Source organism: Plectropomus leopardus, chromosome 20 (genome assembly GCF_008729295.1).
Source record: "Plectropomus leopardus isolate mb chromosome 20, YSFRI_Pleo_2.0, whole genome shotgun sequence".
Taxonomy (NCBI): domain Eukaryota; kingdom Metazoa; phylum Chordata; class Actinopteri; order Perciformes; family Serranidae; genus Plectropomus; species Plectropomus leopardus.
Genome location: NC_056482.1, coordinates 7,555,198 through 7,576,694, shown reverse-complemented (window position 1 = coordinate 7,576,694; position 21,497 = coordinate 7,555,198). Strand labels below are relative to the sequence as shown.

At 40.7% G+C, this 21,497-nt stretch overlaps 1 protein-coding gene across 1 annotated transcript; it reads right to left on the bottom strand.

The window, feature by feature from the left end:
* Positions 1–1,578: 1,578 nt before the first annotated feature.
* Positions 1,579–21,100, bottom strand: map1b (microtubule-associated protein 1B). Its single transcript, XM_042509449.1, has 7 exons — positions 20,880–21,100; positions 18,403–18,504; positions 11,031–11,113; positions 9,435–9,575; positions 3,431–8,585; positions 3,085–3,323; positions 1,579–2,713 (listed from the first exon to the last, which is right to left on the bottom strand). The coding sequence occupies exons 1-7, from the start codon at positions 21,061–21,063 to the stop codon at positions 2,558–2,560; spliced, it is 6,060 nt and encodes a 2,019-aa protein (XP_042365383.1). The 5' UTR covers positions 21,064–21,100; the 3' UTR covers positions 1,579–2,557.
* Positions 21,101–21,497: the final 397 nt, after the last annotated feature.

Below are 21,497 nucleotides of genomic sequence, written 5' to 3'. Positions count from 1 at the left end.
CCTAGATTTACGGTAATGAGCATATGAACAACTTTCACTGCAACTTGGTGAACATGTAGCTGGTCATACTGTTGCTGTCACTCGTAGTGTGAACAAAGCATTAGTTTTCCCTGTGAGTAAAATAAATGTGTGACTTCGTTATGCATGTAAAAATGCTTTTTTTTGTCATTGCTCACTATTAAAACTATTGAAAGCTTTGGACTTTTGATATCTTAGTGGATGAAGCTGTTTATAAAAAAACACTGAAATAAAACAAGTCTGAATATCACATTTTAAGAAATAACACACTTCCTTCATAATGCATAACCCAACTGGGCTCTATAAATAGATTAAAAAAAAACACAAATCCTTGTTTTTCACAACAGATTTTACTGTGGTTGTTTTTGAATGTTTGTTCTTTAGTAGTGGTTCCTCTTACATGAGATTTGCCGTATGGGTCGAGGAAATATTGCACACATACATCAGAAAGCACTAAGGAATACTTTCACTTCAAACTAATTGCTATAAGTTACATATGAGTTCGGGAAGGGGCAGAGAAGATGCAAGTTCACAAGACAAATATACCACACAGCTGCAGACAAACATTATTAAAGTTCTCCCGAGAGAAAGATAAGGAGAAAAAGGCAGAGATAAATAGACAGAGAGAAAGAGAGGAGGTGCGGAGATAGAAGACAGAGAAAAGAGAAATGTCGGTTCAAGAGAAAAATGTCACTTCAGAGTTTGTAGGCTTGTTGTTGGTCACGGTGTTGGTCTGAGGTTCCCCTGCAGGAAACTGGTCTGTAGTGGTTTCATGAACACCTGATGTCATTTCAGAAATATCTGGTGAGATTGTTGAGTGGATTGAATAACCCAAAAAACCAAAGCCTGTTATTGTCAAGTTGTGATTTGTTGATGTCAGTGTTGATCTGTTGCCTATGTACCGTTTTCTTCGTTTGTGTCGTGTATGTGTTTAAAGTGTCCAGTTTTTCGTTTTACATACTTTCATCTAAAACACACAAATCACTCAATCTCACCTCTGTGCTAGCCCTCTCAAGACTACGCTTCTGCGGTTACTTTTTCATCCTGGCTTGTGTTGAAAAACTCTTTTTCAGTCTCTGAAAATGCTCACGAGCCTGAAAATCAACTTCAATATCAATACAGTGCCGTTGGCGATCGCTGAAGTTATTGTAGTATACTATGTCATGGCACGACTTGCAAAAATCATTTAAAATGCTCCTTACATTTATTTATCTAGCCTAGCCCTGTTGATGCAAATCTGAGCAAAATCCCCATAAAAAAAGCGAAAAAAAACCAAAGGTATCATGCATGTCGTTCAACCACTCCATTGGCCACAAAGCTATTTATAATTATAGTACAATGCTTTAGAAAAACAAGACATTTTAAGGTTTATGAAAATATCCTGCCTCACCAGCTTTACAGTGGGAAAAGGCTAGCTCCCCCATAGCTCCATGATTACATAAAAAACGGGTATTAGTTCAAGTTCAAGTTCAAGTAATAATAAATAATAAATAAGATTTTATTTTCTCTTTTTAAATACCTTAACTTATTAGTTAAATTTGTAAATAAAACAGACATTCTGAAATAAAATGGGATCCTCTAAAAAAAAAAAGCGTGGAGACTGATCAGATTTCACACATGTGACAAAAGGCAATGCATTCTGAAGCAACTTCCTGTTGTGCATGTGTAAAAGGCTATCTGGACAATCAAGCACAATAAATTAACAAAATAAATTAATATTTATACATCAGCAGCAACATAAACCAGATTTAAAACTTCGATTTTAAACCAATAAAACCCAGCCGACTTAAAAACGCAAGGTATAAGTATGGTACGGGCACTTTGTCTTGCCCTTTATGAATATGAAGTCAGACATCATGCAAATCAGCGTTAAGTATCCTTTCGAGTTATTTCATATCTACCATTATTCAACTATGTAACCATTTAACAGTCCTTTATGGGTTTGACCTGTACCTGACCACTCTTCTGCTAGTTGAACCACTTCTTATACATTCATTCAGACTCCCTAAGGCATAAACAGAAACCATGTTGTTTTATCCTTTGGTGTGGATAACAGCCATTAATCAATGATATACCATATGCAAGGATGTTTTGTTCCATTACAGCAGTTAAACTGATTCAAATCTCTTGTGTATTTTGATCTGGGGATGCAGAAGAAACTCATACTTCAACATCATTATTTGATTTGAACAAGAGTTAGCTTAATTTGAAAATAATGACTTGGCTAGTTTTGGGTTCCCAATTTCCTCCCAACACAATCCTTTTCTAAAAGTCAGAGAACATCTTGACAATGTCAAGGATGTCTTACTTTATGCAGAAAATATTGACCTTTGCACGGAGCCCCTCAAAGCTAATTTGTATAAGTATTAGTCCTCATTATAGATATTTATTTTTTCAGGGTTTAGAACACAGGAAGTAGCTTCTTAGCATATAAGTGTTTAAGTGTCTGCTTGGGTTTTATGCTACGTGGATGTCTTCCACCAATAATGATCTCTCTCATTATCACTTACTAGGCCTCCTGATGTTTTGCCAAACAGACCTACATCTCTATCTTACATGCCGGGAAGGACTCATCCTGCATGACGACAGTGCTGCTGCTGGCCAGGACCATGATGTTGAGCTCCTGCTGCTTGTCGTGGGTCTCCTGGTACCACTCCCTCATCACGTCAGTGTCATGGGTTGGAATCAGAGTGACCTGTTACCAGAGAGGAGGAGGTTTCTAAGCTCAAGCATTCAGATAATTTAAGATTCATCTTTACAACCAAAAAAGATCTTTGCCTTTCTGTCAGTTCTTCCCTCATGATGTTTGCACACAGAATTCAGCAGTACAAAGTAAAATATGTAAAGTTATTTATGTCAGTCCTTTGAATAAATCTATTCAATCTAATCGGCATATATTCCAAACATTCTGGCACCCTGAAGTAGGGGGCATCAATAAAATGGACCCTACAATATCTTCAATTCAAACTCAAAATTGTTACTTTTCTGTCCTCATGTCAAAAACACATAACGTATGGTCGAATCACATCCTAACATATCAATTTAATATTAATACTTAAAACTTACCTGCATATTGTTTCCCCACTGGGCTTTTCCTTCCAGCAGAGCATCAAGGACAGCCCTACTGGGCTCCTGGGCTGTCTGATCATTGCCACTGACCACATAGTAAGAGGAGCGCACCCGCTTAAAGAACTCAGCATCGACATTCTTGGCATTGCAGTGATTAGGGATGTAAACCAAATCCATGTACATGGGGGGACAGTTGGGCAGAGATGCCCCACCTGATACCTTTCCACCACCAGTACCTGAAAGAGGCAAAAATTACCTTAGCCTTTGATAAGTTGTCAAAAAATTGTCAAAAATGTGCTAAAGTGATACAATAGTGACAATAAGTAGCCCACATAATAATCACCTGATGTGGCACTTTTTACACCTCGGGATGCAGAGGTATTGGTTGCATTTTTGGCATCTTTCCCTTCTCCGACACTCTTCTTTGGAGAGGAAGTCTTTGATTCCTTTACTTTCGATAGAGCACTCTTCCTGGCTGGTGAGGAGGACTTTTTCAAGAGCTTTTTCTTCTTAGCCTTTTCTCCTCCATCTGTGTTAGCATTGTTGAGGTTTTCTTCAGCCTTGAGGGCCTCTGGGTCGACCATGCAGACATCATGGTGGCCTGAAGATGGAGCAGCATCCCTGAGTGCCACCGGAGGAGGATCGGCATGCCTGTAGGTCAGCGTTCTGTCAGTAGGCAGAGTCTCAGAGTCGTCCTCTGAGTCAATGTTGGCATCTGCTGTAATGGAGGGGCACTCCTCTGTCCCTGGTGGAACATCAGAATCTGTCTGGGAGGGGGCAGATTCACTGATGGATGTGGGTGGGGTCTCCTCACACTGCTTGGCAGAAAGCTTACCTCCTGGAGGTGGAGGCCCTCCTCCTGACTTGGTCAGAGGCTTCTCCTCATCCATTGCATTCTCTTCATTGATGAAGTACTCTAGAGGGTTAGGGTTAATGAAAGATGGGGACAGTTCTGTCTTGGGGTGACGATACTCACATGAAGTGACTAGGCAGAGATCGACATCTGTCTTAGATGGAGCAGAGGGGCTCTTCTTAGTGGAGTCTGGGTCCCTGGAGCCACAGGCAGAAATGTAATTAGATGGATCAGAGGAGAGAGGTAGATATGATGGAAGGGGAACTTTGGGGCTCACAGGAGATTTTGCCTCAGGTGTAGAATCCTCACATTTAAAGGGATTAGTTTCCTTTGCCGGGGAAATGGTCTCCTCTTTTGAAAGGGTGAAAGATGATGATGGTGAAGGAGCTTTAGGAGGTGAGGGTGACTTGTCGTATTTCTGCTGTGTGCCAGATTCAGTCGTAATGCTCTCCACAGAAGGTGAAATTGGGCTGATACTGTCTTTAGCTGGAGGATCTCCTAGAACTGGGGATGGCTCATTGGAATGAGGTGAGTGGGTGAGAGAAGATGCCTTTGGGGTGACTGGAGACTTATCTGTCGGCTCAGTCACGGCATTTAGTATCTCTGTCATCTGGCATGGGGTTGTGACAGAGGGAGTGGATTGTGATGCATCTGATGGGGTTGCGGAAGTGGCAAGGACTGAATCGCTCTCTTCACAAAGAAAAGGCTTCTCAACTGTTAAACTATGGTCTTCAAGTTGTCCACCATTCTTTCCATCTGAGGGGCTGTAGTCAACCTCAGTTGGGCCATTCTCCGTAGCACGTGAGCTGCCTCCCAAAGATGGGTGCTCTGGAGATTGCTTACTAAAGTCCAGGGCTAAGGAGTGGTCAGGGGACTCCTGGCCAAACTCAATTGACATGGTGGACTGCTCTGGGGACTTTGTGTCCTGTGTTCTGCTTTTTGTCTTTGGTGAGATGTCTGGAGAGATAGACATGGGCCTCGGGCTATCTTCCTTGGATGGAGATCCCTCAGCCTCATGGAAAGTGGTTGGGGTCTGAACCACGGAAACAGACAAAGAGTCATCTACTTCTGTTGAGTGAGGAGAGCCGACCTCAGCATGAAGGGAAGGAGAGTCAGTGGTGGGTTCTGGCAAGGAGCTGGTGGCCAGCGAGGCAGTGGATGCTGAAGCTAAATGCGAAAATGTGTCCTCTGCTACCACCTCCTCCAGAGGGGTTCCTGATTTGTCTGATGTGGTACCCTCTGAAATGGACATTTTACTCTCCTCTTTGAAAGCTGTGAAAGGATTAGTGTCTGATTCAAGTTTGGTCACTGGTGCTGAGGACAAGACTGAATCTCCAGTTTTCTTATGATCTATATCAAAGAGTGACTCTTCCTTCTTTGTTGGAGAATCAGGTTCAGTTGGAGGTGGGCTTTTCGGAGAGGACATAACCCTCTCAACAGGGGAGGGACTCTCTGGTTCTTGCTCATTAGGTTCTGGAGTAACTCTATTGGAGGATTCCTCTTTATCACTTGTAATCTCCACAATCACTGGACCCTGTGCTTCGTCTTCTGACACAGGTGGTAGAACTCCTGCTCTTTCATCCACTGGTGACTGATAGTAAGGTGTGTGACCAGAGGACTGAGGTGAATTAGCTCCTTCCAATGTCTTGTCATCTGGGCTGATGGAGGAATCAGCTGTTGCTTTGGTGCACCCTGCCAGTGTGGTGGACAGTTCTATTGGAGCAGGGAACAATGATGTAGAATCAAACTTGTCCTTGCGGTCCACTGAAGGAGAACGCACAAGGGGTGGTGTGGTGGATGCTGCACTGAGTCTAGCTGAGTCATATGGGTCACCTAACTCTTTTGCTGCTGCAAACCCTTCAGCATTCCCTGCAGAGGGGAACCCCTTACCAAATTTATCCTCTTCTAGTGATGAAGGCGGAGATATTGTAGAGGCGGAGTGGTTGTAGTCCTGGCCTTCTGTTGCATCACTATGAGAGTGATCTAACCCTGGCATATCCTGAAGTGGAGACAGCTTCTTTCTATCAAACTCTCCAGATCCTGATGTCCCAAACTTGCCAACATCCGGTGAAGGAGATTCATCATTGGTGGTTTCGTCACTCATAATGTCCCTAGGAGTCAACATCTCATCCATGGGAGTAGGGACACTGGAGATCTCCATGGTGGACTGAGTGTGACCAGAGGTGACCGTGTAATCCTCAGGGGGTTCATCTCTGTTCTCGTCATCTGAAGCTGTTGAGCTCTCAAATCCAACTGGAACCATTTCGTCATGGATAGAGGCTGCCGGGGAAACAGGTGAGGACACTTTGGGTGATGCTGACACAAACAAAATACGTTTCTCTGTTTCTCCCTCACTTAAATGTGGACTTCCTACATTTCTATTAGTTATATCATCATTGTCTTGAACTCTGTCTCCTGGCTTGACTTCATCATGTCTCTCCTGGTGATCATCCTCAGTTGGTGTAAGCTTATCTTTATCTGGTTCCACTGTCTGTGCTTCATAAACTTCTTCTGTCTCTCCCTTCTCTTCATAATCACCTCCCTCTGAAGTCTCCTCCATGACTGTGCCCTCATCCTCAAACTTCTCACTTACACTGCCATTGAGTTTTCCTTTAAGGACTTGCTCTTCTGGAGTCTCCCCATTGTCACCTTCAGCCTCCGTTGTTGTTATGCCTTCATCCACAGACTCTAATGTCTCAGGTGACTCTTTGGTTTGTAATATTTCTTCATGATGGATCATGACAGCCTCTTCCTCCTTAATTTGTTGAACAGTTGCATCATCCTCCACCAACTCTTCAGCTCTAAGCTCCTCAAAGTCCTTTGTGAGGTCCTCTGGTGTGGACATCAGTGATCTTACTGCTTCTGCATCCTCTGCAACAGCTAATGCACTAGCTGCAGGTTCAGCACTCTCCACCTTTGTCTCTTTCTTTGTCACTTTTGGCTTTCCTTTCTCTTTTAACTTTGACGGGACTCCTGCTTCTTTCTTTGAAGCACTGTCTTTTTTCAGGGGCTTTGGTTTTGGTGCTAGACTCTTTTCTTCACTGGCAGATGTCTTTTTTATGTCTTTAGGAGGCCTTTTGACATCTTTCTTTTCTTCCTTCTTCTCCTTCATAGGCGAATCTCTTCTGATATCCTTTTTTACAACTTTCTTTGCCTCCTCTTTCTTTACTTTTTCATCCTTTTTAATGTCATGTTTTGGTGTATCATCTTTTTTTGTTACTTCTTTCTTAGCCTCTTTTTTCTTATCAGCAGACACTCTGGTCTCCTTTTTAACAATCTTTTCAACTTTGGGCTTTATTTCAGACTTCTTTTTTTCTGGAGTCTCATTTTGAGCCGTTGCTTTTGATTCTTTCTCAGCTGCTTTTGCCTTGTCTTTTTTCAGTGGGGCCTTTTCCTTTTTCTCAGTCTTTTGTGTTTTTTCATGAGATACTTCTACATCAGCCTTTGCCTTTTCTGGTGCGTCTTCCTTTGAATCCTTTCTGATGCTTTTGCTAGGTGATGGCTTTGGGGTAGACTTCAGGCTCTCTTTGCTGTCTGTTCTGTGTTTCATCTTAGCTTGCTTTAGGGTAGGTGTTGACGGCATATTAGAAGACATTGTTTTCTGAGTGACAACTGGCTGCTTCAGGAAGTCCAAGTGCTTTAGCTTTTCTAAACCTTCAAAGACATGATGCTGGGTGGCATTTCCAGGAAAGAGAACACGCACAACCTTATCTGAAGGATTTGCAGGGTGCCACACAATGAGTGAAGAGATAGATGTCAAGTAAGAGATGGGGAACTCAGATTCCTTTCCATTTGGCAGCAAAATTGAGGTGGTGTCCTTTTCACTGCCAGTCCACTGCTTCATAAAGTGCTGCATTTCCTTGCTGTTCTTTGATGGATTAAGCACATACATCTCAAGCTTTCCAACGCCCATTTTCTGAAAAAGTATGAGTGGTTCGATAGCGTTTCCAACAGGCCTCTGCAAAGGCTCTAACCTCAAATTTAGCTTGGTGAGAAACTGCTTAGTGAACGCCGCCTCCTCAACATTCCTCCGCACCCTGTAGTTTGGTTCTGGGCTTTCCAGGTTTTCAGGAAAATTCACAAATACAACACCAATATCTGGAGAAATCATGTTCTTCACCCAGTCGCTGTTGGCTGTTGAACCCTGTGACTGTTCCTCCTCAAGTTCTGCCACCTTCCTCTGCAGCATGCTATTTATGCCTGGCAGGTTGTCGTCACCAATATGGGTCATGAGGATGGAATCCACCCGGTCCAGATGTCTTACCAGCTTCCAGAAGCACGACTTCCTGTCCGAGCCACCATTGATGAGCATGTTGAAGCCATTGACCGCAAACAGAGCAGAGTCACCGCAACCAGCAGGGAAAATGTAACAGCATGGTTTGGAGAGTTTAAGGAATCCGCCAGAGGTTGGTGGTTCTAACATGTCGAAAGGAGATGGGATCTCTACTGATTCGGATAAGTACTCTGTGAACTCTGAGAGGCCCTCCATTTCAGGGAGTATAAGAGTGGAGTTTAGTTTCATGTTAATGAAGTCCTGCAGGTTGTGTTTGTCCAAGTTGGAGTTCTTCCATTCGCCTTGTTCAGGGCAGGAGAGAGTGAGGTTGGCTTTGTTTGCTGGATGAATAGTACTCAGCAATTCACCAATCTGTGCACAAGAAAAGACGTGATTTTAATATATCCGAGACAGAATTAAATGAATTGTGCTTTAAAGAAAATCACAGTTTCAGTACGTGTATGCACATACCTGTACTATATGAATGTTTAGTTCAGTTTAGTTTAGTTTAGTTGATATAAGGGGTGGAGGAAAAATGAGATACAGCACGGTATTATGATATTTTGCCTGCCAATAATGCTTTGATACACCACGAGGTATCAATACTTTTATCAAGTACAAATTTACATCACAAATAAAACCTACAGTTATAGAATCACATCCTTTTTAAGTCCACTAGATACAATGTGTTGCAGTAAAAATGACTGTAGTAACATTGAGCAGACTGAAAACTTTTTCTTATTAGAAAAAAACATTTTGACAAAGTTTGCTTTGGGGACATCATTTGCAGTTAAGAAAAGGCAATAAATCACAATATATTGCAACACCCAGTATATTGCAAAACGTTTGAAATCACAATATTATATTGATAATGAAGTATCATTAAAATAATATCATATAATGAGGCCTCTGGTGATTCTAACCACCAGTTAAAAAGGGCATCACAGTAGCATTTGAACTGTACAATCATGCACAAGAACCAGAAGCACTGTTTGTATCAAAACGCCAATTTGCAACGCCTATGCACTGGGGACTTTTTTATTTTTTTTTTTTATTTTCTGTTAACTATTGAAGCCTATCCACTAATATAAAATGTTAAAATGAACAGAAACAGCTTTTTCACAGCAACAAGATGTGTGTGGGAATATGTAGGAAACTATTATATTATAATGTCATAGATCAAATTTGGGTGCTGAAAATAGAATTATCATGTTGGCTCACCTCTTGGTCGGTGAATATGTCTATGAAGTTGAAGAATGAGAAAGATCCAGTCTGAAGAATCAGCTCTCCGCTGTTTTCAGAGCATTGCCCCGAGAGAACCAGGAGCTTGTGTCTGGCAGTGTCTGAGATCATCAAACGAACCTGGAGAATCAACGGACAATAAGTTAAAGAAACACTGAGGAAATTGTATGTATGACACTTGAAAAAAATAATTTATTTATGGAAACTGTTTAAGAAAACATTACAATAATAATATAACTGGCTACTGCTGCAGCAATTACCTTAATGATTTAGTGCATTTGAAATATCACCAGTTACACGTCACTCAAATCCATTAGCTAATTAGCTGACTGTTCACTCTGCTAAGTTTCTTTCATCCCTCTGTCTCTTGCCTCTCCCATTCTTTTTCGTTGTTCCTTTTTTTTCTACTTCAGCAACATCAGCTGTTCTGGGCAGCTGGCCAGGTCAATCCTGCTGTGTTGTGAGATATTATTAATGCACAGTTGACTGCAGACATAGCTGGGGGGTGGAGGCAATGCTGAAAAGGAGCAGTGACAAGAGAAAATCTCATGTCATCTGTTCTACTGACCCTCCTACGTCTTTCTTCCCATCAAAATGAAGCAAAAGCCGTACTGCAGTTACAAAAGGTAAAAGGCTGCACTTGTTATCCTCACAGTTTTGTCCCTGGAGCTCCTAATTGCTCCTTTTTTTCCAACCAGCAGTAACGTCAGCAGTTTATATTTGGAAGGTGGATAATTGGCCAAAATTGGTGGACACACAAAGCTGAATAATAATCCTTTTCTAGCTGTAATTGCTTTGTAAATGTGTATTTATTTAATATACTTTGGAATCATCTCTTCTTGATATGAGGAAGTAAAATACAATACTTACAAAATCGGTTATAATAATCTACAGGCTGTTCTCATGCACTGTTTTTAAGTTTTTCAGACGTTGTTTAAATTTTATGAGCCAGTATTTGTTGGGGTGGTGGTTGTTTTTCAGAACCATGAGAATTTTAACTTATTTTAAGATATGTCGTCACCATGTTTCTTTTCCTTAATAACCACAATTACTTAACTTGCCTTAACCTAATCTATGTAACTTTATGTTAAGTACATAACATTACTTGTGGGGTTGAATATTTGTAATTTGTAGCATATCATACGAACTGTTGTATGAGGAAACATTCTTGTATTATAATTGAGTATTTTCAATTTTTTTCCTCTACTAAACATGGTACTCTTGACTACACTACATTGTGTTGACAGCTGATGATACTCATTACTTTGCATATTTTGTAGATTATTTTTCATATCACACAAATTTAGCTTTTAAAATTATACTCATTGTTTGGTGAAAAAAAAATCTTTATCTTACAAAATTCTTTTTATTTTGGAATTTCAGTTTTGTTATCTGGTGAAAAGGGCAAAATTGTGGGAATATTTCATCCAAATTCAGCTTCATTTGTGGGATGCTAATTCAAAGATTATCATACTAACCGTTGTTTGTACATTTTTGTAGAACATCATACCAACCGTTGTATGAGGATATGCTGCAATATAATAGATTGTCAACAACGAATATAGTTCATATCACCTCTGTACTGACTGCATCATCTGAAGGGTTGATGAGCACCACTGTCTCCAGGACATTACTTTTGTGGTGAAGAATTCTCTGTCCTGCAAAACAAAGAAGAAAATAGTAAGAAATGAAAAACTGTCCAGAACCTATTCCATTTAGTGCCGCACAAGTGGAAGAAAACCAGCATATATTTACATTTTTCAAGCTGGAGGGAGGGAGTTTCTAGCAGTTTTGTTTCAAAAAAATGTACTCATTTTTCATCAATTCATTTTCTGATGATCAGCTAACTAATTGTTTCAGCTCTACTTGACTTCAGATCATAGGTATAGATTTCAGGAGGAAGCAATATTTAGAACATGTCCTTTTGTAGCCCCTAACAAAAACATAAAGTAGCAGTGGTCATTAATTTTGATAAAACTTGACATTTACACCAAACTGGAGTAGAAAATGCACAAACTGGTGCCTAAAAGTACAGCTGGAGGACCCCAAAACCTCTGTTTCATGTCGGTAGCCCCCAACGCTGAAACCACCCATGCTTCTGACAAACAATACTGACAAGACACAATTATTATTTGTTTTCTCTGGTAACATTATCTCCTCAGAAGACAGAGCTTTAACATAGAAAATGAACAGTGGGGTGTGACAGGCTCATAATCAATCATCCGAGCTTTCGGATGATTGATTATGATAATGACTTTGATCCTGCTGTGTGTGTGTGTGTGTGTGTGTGTGTGTGTGTGTGTGTGTATTGGGGGGGTTATCCTCCGGTCCAGCTGACGAGACTGGGTATCTCTACCATCATTATTCATCCCAACACATCAGTCTACACTAACTCAATCTGTCTTTGTTTCTCCTCTTTATTTCTTCTTTAATATTTAAATTAATGAATTCCCCGTGAGCCAACTGACAAACACTGTGTCTTTATTTTGTTAATTTAAAATAATTTCTTCTGGTAAAACCAAAGGAAATGCCAACATCCTGAGAATAAGACAAACATGAATATGTTCCCTGTTAGGTCCAGAGGGCAGTGAGGTGTTGCTTGAAGCTTCAAATTCAGAGGACAGAGTGTGCCTCGTCCCCTGAGACATGATACTGCAGCAGCTATCAGGCTGCTGGGCCGATTCCTCCATATATATATATTTCATACAGCAGATTCTCATTATGGAGCACAGGCCATTAACCCTGCCGCCTCGTCCCAGAGGGCTGTCACTCCACATGGAGGAGCTCTTTCATTCACTGCTGTTAATAGTGAACTGGCTCCAGTACTGTAGATCACTATTAGCTTCTAATATTCTGGGATGTTAGAAATAATGAGTCTTTCTGCTGGTCAACCCTTAAGCAGTTCCAATACTGCACTCCATTTGTTTTATGGAGTCAGTTGTCTGGAGGGAATAATATTAATAATATATATAATATCACAGTATGACTTTGATTTTGAGCTTTAATACAAATTCAGTATCATGACAGATGTGCAATGCACAAAAACATCCTCTTTTTGTTTTCAATTTTGGATTGGAGGAGTGATTTCTGTAAATTTTACATTGAAATTTCTTGATGATGCTTCCTTTCAAATCAATTACAGTGTTATTGATTATTCCAGGGATGGCTGGTGTTTTGCTAGTGTAATGAAAAGCCAAATATATGGTTCAAGAATTTTATAGAATGAGATAGAAAATATCTATGTTTAATTTAGCCTGTGAGTTTACATATTTTTCCATCAAAAAACACAGTCAGGGGAAATGACTGTATGGTATACCCTACTTTCTTTGTTTTCAAATTAAACTGTAGGTCTGTTGAATGGATTACGAAATCTGGTATAAACATTCATGGTTCCCAGAGGATAAAGTTCAATTACTTTAGTGATCCCCAGACTTCTCCACTAGCACCATTGGCAGGTCAAAATCAGTCTGAAACCGTTTTTTTAACCAAATACTTTTAAAACCTTCCCATTAGCATTCAGCTGTATTTTGTGTTTAGTGCTAATTAGTTAATGCTGGCATGCTAACATGCAAAACCAAGACTATGAAGATATTTAACAAAACACCTGCAAAGCATCAGAATGATAGCATTGTCATTGTCAGCAAATTGCATTCTAGCATTAACACTTAGCTCGAAATGTTGCAGTGCCAAAAGGGACTGCCTAAAAACTTGAAATTTCACCCGGACAGGTGAGGTTTTGTAAAATGCAGCAGTGCATGCTTTGGCATGACTGCCTCTTACATGGAAACACCTTAGATATGAATATGGACAGAGCCTTCTCTCTCTCTACCTGCGTTCATTTTATATGTATTTGTGCACATTTTACCACAGGAGGTCGTTGGGGCAGTGTAGCGTAGTGCAAGCCAGACGCGACAGCATGACATGCATAAGATAGGTTAAAAAAGATGCAATGAATCGGTAATATAGTGAAAAGATTTCTCCATCCACATACCAATTTACAACAATGCCTGAGTTAAAAGGTATATCATAATAAACTCCTCAACCATTGCCATGTTTGTAGTCGTCAGAAACTTTTGACGCTGCCCTCTCATACCAACATGGAAGGTGCATGGAAGTGTGTGCGTTATGATTGTCATAGCCTATGACCTGAGCATATATTCTCGAATTTACAGGGAGTATAAATGAGCCTCAAGATGTAAGATATGTTCTTGAAATGTAAATATACTGCTTGTGATTTAACAAGGGATTGTACAATCAGTCCTCCACCTGATGAACGTCCTAAGACCAAGATGTCACGTCTTTGATTTCTGATCCTTTGATCCTGAGATTTGCGTCAGTCTAATAACCACGATCATCAAAATCCCAGTTTGCTGTGGGGGAAACCAGCTTCACTCAGCTTTGTGCTGTAGAGGCAGCAGTCTTAAACTGATGACCGAAGCGTCTCCCTAAGAACAAGTGACTGAGGAAACAGTTTTCAGTGGTGTGTGAAATGAGAGAACAATCAATCACGGAAGTCTATCGTTCATCCTGTCATGCTACTGTACACAAGCCGTCGCTAACGTAACAAAAGCGCATTTTTCTTTGTTTGTCTCTCAGTGGGTCACGCCCAGCTTACCAGCATTTTATGTGATGAAACAGAAAATACAATACATGTTAAGAACCAGTGAAGCACAATGCCACCACCATCACCACCACCATTACCATTACGATGCCAAATTGCAGTGTGTCTAGGCCAGCTCGTCAAAAAATGACAGATTGTGCACTGGGGCTTGTTTGACCCTGACAATTACCTTGATCGATATAAAAATCCTCGATGCCCAGTGTGTCTCTGTCTCAGCGGGAGGCGAGGTAATGTGACATGCATCACTGAGCATTCGCCTTCTGGCTGAATAGAAAGTGCAAGACTGGTATAGCCTGTGTGCCACAGACTGAACCAGACAGGGATACATCAATGTGGATGGCACCGCACCAAAAATAGATCAGTGGAACAACTAAATTCAGTGCCTCCTTCCCTTTACATAAAAAAAAAAAGACCTCCAACGTACGAATTATAAATGTATCTCCTCTGGTGCATGCCCTGTATGTGTCAGGGCCTTTCCCCTTCCTGTCATTTCCTTTTTTCATCGCAACGGAATAATTGACCACGGTGACTTTCGGCTGCAAAGATGGGGGGCCCCCTGAGCAAGGTTTTCAATGTCACTTGTTCCCGTGTCCCCACACAACAGGATTAAAAAGGGAACTGGTACACGTAATATGTCTAGGCATGGACCTAATGACACTGCTATTAAGCCGGTTGAATCACAGAACAGTCAATCACCTGTATCGTAGTGTTGACACCTCGAAATAACACTCAGTTTTAAGCTCCTTTACAACCCTAATCTTTAAGCTTGTCAAAATAAACCTGGTAGGAGAAAGACAATAATTATTACGCTATTTTGTCTTCCCACCAGCTCTGTTTCTCCCAATTCCTCCAGCTATGAATATAAAGGGTAATGCTGCCTGATAAATGCATGACTGATCAATCAGCCTGTTGATTTACCGATACAGAATCGACCGGCCCGGATCAACGGTTTAAGTAGACGTTGAGAGAACACAGGATCGTATTGCGGAAAAACGCCAGGAGGATCTTTATCTCAGACAAATTCATTCGTGAAAGTCAACACAATTCTTAATTACTATTGATCTCAAGCTGCAATGTTGTCTTCAACAATCTCACAAGGAGGGTTTTGAGTGGATTTGTGGTTTAGAGAGAGCCTTTTTAGACTTGCCGTGAAGGCAGAGTGCTGGGAAATCTATATGTCACCAGAGGTATCACATATCCATCAGGGACACTCTTTGGTCTCCTGTCTCATCCCTGTTTTCTTCTCTTCTCCTCTTCCTCACTGTTGGGTCCAGCCTTCCTGTGCACTAACGTAGTGTGATGGATGACATATCATCCGTCAAGCAGACAGATAATCGCATTCGTCTTCCTCCGCACGATACCATCTGCTAGTTTGTGTTTTCCCATAAGCAGAGAGCCCTAAACAATGAATGCACTACAAGCTAGAGGTTAAACATTAAAATATATATATATTACTTTCATACAACTAATATAAATTATACCTGAATTTATATTAAATCAGCGGCCTGATTAAGCACCTTTATCCTGAAAAATGCACTTATTGTTTAATTGGGGTAGGCAGGTTTATTATGGCTTCATTGAGCAAAAAATCCATAATAACTTTAGAGAACATTGTAATTCAAGTGGTCTAAGAGAAAATCTAATTCCTGTACCCCCTCTCAGCTCTGTTTCTAGGCTTTAGTCAATCTAGCCATTGACAGGAGACTTTGGCCAATCACAGGTCATTTAAACAAGAGGGCATTCCTACTGGGTGTTCGACAAATGCAAATGCACGTCCCTTCGGATGGTTAAAACCTGACTCAATGGCAGAAAATCCAGCAGATAGTTGCTCCTCTAACGTGTGCAACAACTGCCCTCACTGCAAACCAAAAAAGGATTGACCTATCAAAAAAGAAGTCTAACAAAGAGTCTGACAATAAATGGAAAAAAACACGTGTCAAATTGGCGAGACAATTTAGAGATGGAGAGAATATGCTGCTAATAGTTTATCCTTGTTGTAACGACGAAAGCTAATTCAAGTTCTTGTTTATGTAGCTAGCCAGAGCCTCGAATCGCAGTGTGTCCTCCGCCCCAGTCAGCTGCTGCAGTAACTCAAACTCAGAAGTGAGGTGGAGGGACTGTCAGGTGTGGTAGGTGGCTAATTCTTGTGTCATTTTTGGAGTAAGAAACAGAGAGAGAGCTCTACAATGAAATAGGATTAAACACATCAATGTATGGGTAAAATGCATGTGTCCATGTTTGCCTGGTGGAATGGGCTGAGGACAGAGAGGGGAGATGTTTTTTCCAGATTCTGCAATTTTATGCCTTTTCAAGAAAATTGCATGTCCCAGCTTCAAAGGAATAGCTTGACATTTTGAGAAAACCGCTTATTCAGTTTCTTGGTGAGAGGATAGAAACCAAACTCATATCTTTCCAGTAAACACAAAGCTACGGCCAGCAGCCTCTTAGCTTACCAACTAGAGTTATAAAATTATTATAAGAGCTTTGGGATATTAATGCCTTTGGTCAAGAAATATGAATACCACAGCGTATAACCCTTCATAAAACCACAATATTGTTTTTAAACTTAACCTTTTTGTGGCAGTGTTTTTGCTTGGATTAATCAAATGAGACTTAATGTTTTGATAAGTGAGCTAAGATAAGATAAGAATATAAGTATATATATATTCAGTGTCCCAAATATCAAAGCATTGTGATTCAAGCGTAATTCACAAGTTTTGATATAAAGTACATTACTATTAATGAAAGAAATCACACTTTTATGCAGGGAAATTTCCCCTATTAATATAAAAGTGTTGTAAATGTTTCTAGGAAGTTCTTTATAAAATAGTTCATGTATTAAAAGTTCAAACGACGGAGAAAATTCTCCCCTTGAGAAATAAGACCAGAAAAGTAGCCTAAGGCACAGAATATACGAGAACAATATTATTCCAATTTTACTGCTTATGCAGCGTTACATCTCGTAGTCTTGGCTTCATTAATTCACTGATCAGAGCTGCATTTACGTCTCTGTGTTGCAGCCTACTCTTATGTTTTTGGCTTTGCTACATTGTGCCACTCCCTCCTTTACTCCCTTCTTTGCTTTTCTCTCATCCTCTTTCTCTTCAGTCGTTCCCCTCACCCTCTCTGTTCCCCTCCCTTCTTTATTTTTCGCGGACAGACACTTGCCACTGGGGATTCTATGCTGCTAATTACTCCCGAATCAACTGCGCATCTAGCACTGGGTTGCAAGGCAACAGCAGACATGGAGGAAGAAGGAGAGAAGACTGGAGGAGGGTAAAAACAAGGTTGGATGAAAGGGAGTGGGGGGTTTGGAGTCTCTTTGAATGCTATTGTAGATTCATCTCCATGTTTTATCTCCCTCTCAACCTATTGTATTTCACCTCTGTAAGTCTAATTTGGAGATTTGATATCACTGCATTAAAGTAAATCACCTGATTTAGACTGCAGCAGCAGCAGTTGTTGGCCCGATCAATCTATTGTGGAGTATAAAGCCCTGCTGGTCATATCCAATATGGAACAGTGCCAGGCAGAGGCTCGAACTGCTGCTGACTGTCAAGGCCATACTGCCCACTGACAGACCACATGTCCTGCCACACTGGAGCTCTTCTGTCTTTACAGCCCATCCCTCACCTTGCACATAATTTCGCTATAAAAGCACCATGCAAGAAAATGCTGAGAGGGTATATCCAGGGACGGGTAATAAAAGCCTGCTGCTTAGTGTACTGCATGAATGTTATAGCTGGCAGTGTACACTGCTAAAAGGTGCATTGTGGAATGTAACCACGTATATATTTACAATGTAGCTTTGAGGTGATACTACTCAGGTCATTCTCAGGCAATGTTCACTTTCTTATTAATGCACCAAAATGTTTACATATCCTACATTATCATGAACCAGTAATTTGTCCAGATAGATAGTAGCTGACTGACAAAAACAAAGAACAAGAAAGCACATCTGGTCCAAACTTATTGATATTGCGGAAAATGAGCATTGAAACCATTTCAAATATTCAGAATCAATATGGATTGATAAATCAATATTTTTGACAACACTACAGTATGCATAACATATTCTATATGAAGAGTACTTTTACTTTATAATATGTTTAAGTTTATTTAAGTCAATCATGTACTTTCACTTTTATAATTAAAAACTTACAGAGAGTATTTTTTACATGGTTGTACTATTACCTTTACTTTAGTAAATGATCCGCATGGATCTGGAAAATGTGTCTCAGATTTGTTTAGAATGCAATGGAGGCTACTAGAAACATATTAAATTATCAGTTAAAAAAAAAAAAAAGTATTTTATTCCCAGTTTACCTCTGACATCTGCAGAGAAACGAGCCGAGTGTCTGGAGACAAACAGCTTCAGTTCCTGGTCCAGGTTGCAGTCGATAAGGTTGGTGTCCCATGAGCGGATACCTGCAAGATAGGCACACACATACAAATCACCAAGAAAATAGCAAAGCAGTGATGAGAGGAAAAGACGCTTGCGGGGAAAACCATATGTTAGCTCCACTGTCTGACAATGAATCAATGCACACTGCAGACAACACACAGAGATCTTGGCAACAGGTCTGTAACAAATGTGCAAAGTCTCACCCACACATCTATTTCACTCATCCTTTGCCTCCAGTTCATCGGAAAATCTTAGAGGGAACATGTATAGACTTGTTACTGATTTGGCATCGGAGAAGAAATCTATAATAGGAAATATCTATAGCCCTGTTGCTGTTTTGCCATGGGCCAGACGCTCTGGTAGCCGAGCTGAGTCATGGTGGTATCATCCTCTCTCTGTAATCACGCAGGATGAAGGCCTGATGAAGGCCTCATGACGACATGAGACAAAAGGACTTTAAAGTATTTTTCTAGCAAGTAAACACAAAATGTGGACATAAAAGTGTATTTCACTCACAATATTTACTTGTTTAAAGGGTATAAGGCTTAATCAGAAAACAAAGGGCGTGGCAATATTAGGAGAGCATTAACCCTTTTACACGCATGTTGACATCAGTTTTCCTGCACTACATTCAGACACCTTTGATGAGCACTGAAACCTCTGAAACGTGAGAACATTTGTTTTATTTCTTTGGAAACATGGGCAAAAAGAAAATGAGCAATTTTGCAAGAAATGTCTCACAAATTGGAAAAAAATAAGTAAACGTGAAATGAACTTAATATTAACTGGGACTATTAGATAATATTAAAAAAATGTGGAAGAAAAGTCCAGAAAACTATGTCTATGATTGTTGTAATCCTATATTTAAAATTATGTTTAAGAATCTTTTCAAATTATTTTTGGTACTTACTTCTTTTATTGTTTGTTTGGTTTTTTTTTTTAACCTTTTTTTCTTATTTTCAGGTCATTTTCTTGTAACTTTTAACTAATTTCAGACTAATTTACAGGCTATTTCTTGTTAAGTTGCTCAGGTTGCAAAGGGTTAAACAGTTGACATGAGCAACAGGAATGCAAATGATAAAACGTAGTTTCTCACGAATAATGATAATACAAAATAGGCTTGAAGAATGTATAAATAAAAAGCACAAAAATGGGCAAACTCCATCTGCTTTGGAAGACCATGTTATTCAATCAAAAGCTCCAGAAGCCCTACTAAAGGATCTCATGTATTGATTCTTTCCAAGGTCAATGTTCAACTTTTGGTCTCAAGATAGGACATATAAGGCCAACATAAATACAAACTGTGACTCCCACAGGTTAGACTGTTATTGGGTGATCCTAAAAGTAAACACTAGATAATTTCCTTTTTTTTCTTCCTGCCTCACTTACAACCACACAGTAACTGCGCCATATTCTCCTCCTCTCACACAAACAGTGCACTCAGGCCAGACCACTACAGCAGCTGTGGCATTTCTAAAACGCCCAGCTCAGTTTGAAAAGCGTTCCATGTGGCTTTCCGTAGGGACCGCAGTGCGGACCGAGACACGCCCACCAGCCGGTGAGAGATGAGAGAGCTGGATGCGGGAGGATGAGGATGGAGAAATGTTCCTACTGACTGAAAGGGCGAGTCATTACAGCTATCACTATTCGGTTTTTTCTAAACAAGCAGACTCTTCATTGTCAAATCACGCGGCGTATTTACTCAGCTTTGTCAGCTTTCTAACGTTTCAACACAAGCAGAGGGAAATCTGCTGCTGCTACAACCCCCGTTGTCTCTTCCTGACTGTAAACTGATGCGTGGGACCCTACTGAAACAAAAGCCTGACGCACCTGAATAAAAAAGCCCTGGCAAGATGCTGCGGGGAGAGAAAAAAGCGCAGCTGCGCTGGTGCCAAAGAAATGCGATACGCTGCATTATTGACGCATAGTCCAGATTTAATGCTGAATCATTGTTGGCAGCTTTATTAGGGGACCCGGCCCACGTGTGTGGATGACAACAATTGGGCCTTCTGACATTAATATGATAATCACACTGAAGCAAAATGCGCCTAAACACAGACAGTGGGTGGTAAGGATGGCGGGTTATTAAAGGATGAGGAGATTTGGCTTCATGTTATGGGGATGTTACAGGGAGGGGCTGTTCACATACCCCAATTATAAACAGCTCTAGGTCAAAAAGTTACCCAATAAATAAGGTTTAAATATCGTTAATGAGCCATTATTGTGCGTAATTCGCTCACGCGTAATATCGTGCGTAAATGTCTCTTACAAACAGGCATATCTGCAGTCTCCATAAATTTTACAGCTATAACACGGAACTTCTAAGCTATGCATTATTGCTTTAAGTTTAAGTTAAGCTCCCGGTGGCCTACACCCACCTCATAAAGCTCCACCTTACCTTTCTCTATGTCCGCAATGGCACATTTCAGATGGTCCTCCGTTACAATCTCCCCGATAACCACCAGCAGGTAAAATTTACTGTCGTTGAAGTGCTGCGAGGGGCTGGAGGATGTCGGAGACGTCCCGGTGTTGCTTTGGCCGCCTAAAGTCTCCATTTCTGCAGATTGTACCAGGGTGGCCATCCTCTCTCCTCTGTCTCCCTCTCTCTAGCTATCTCCCGTACACGCGCGCAGGATCCCAGCAGCAGCCTCCTCCCTTTATTCGCTGCAGAGCACCGGAGTGGTCTCCAGACATACAAGTGCAGCCTTGATAGGAGTGGCCCTAGCTTTTTATACCAGCAGACACTGTGTCATATTCGGTAACCGGGGAGAGAAGAGGGCGCCGGTTGTTTTTTTTTTTTTTCGCACACTCACTCCACAGCTGATGTCATCCGCAACGAATCAAACGCCTCCGGAAGTCACTGAGATTTTACGGGTTTCTATTGTACACATTCATCGGTGCTGGACTTCTTAGTAGGACTTGTTACTCATTACACATACAAGTTTGATATGGTGTAATGTGCTTTAACTACTTTAACCCAGCTGTATTTAAAAAAGAGTTGATGAAAAGATTCATT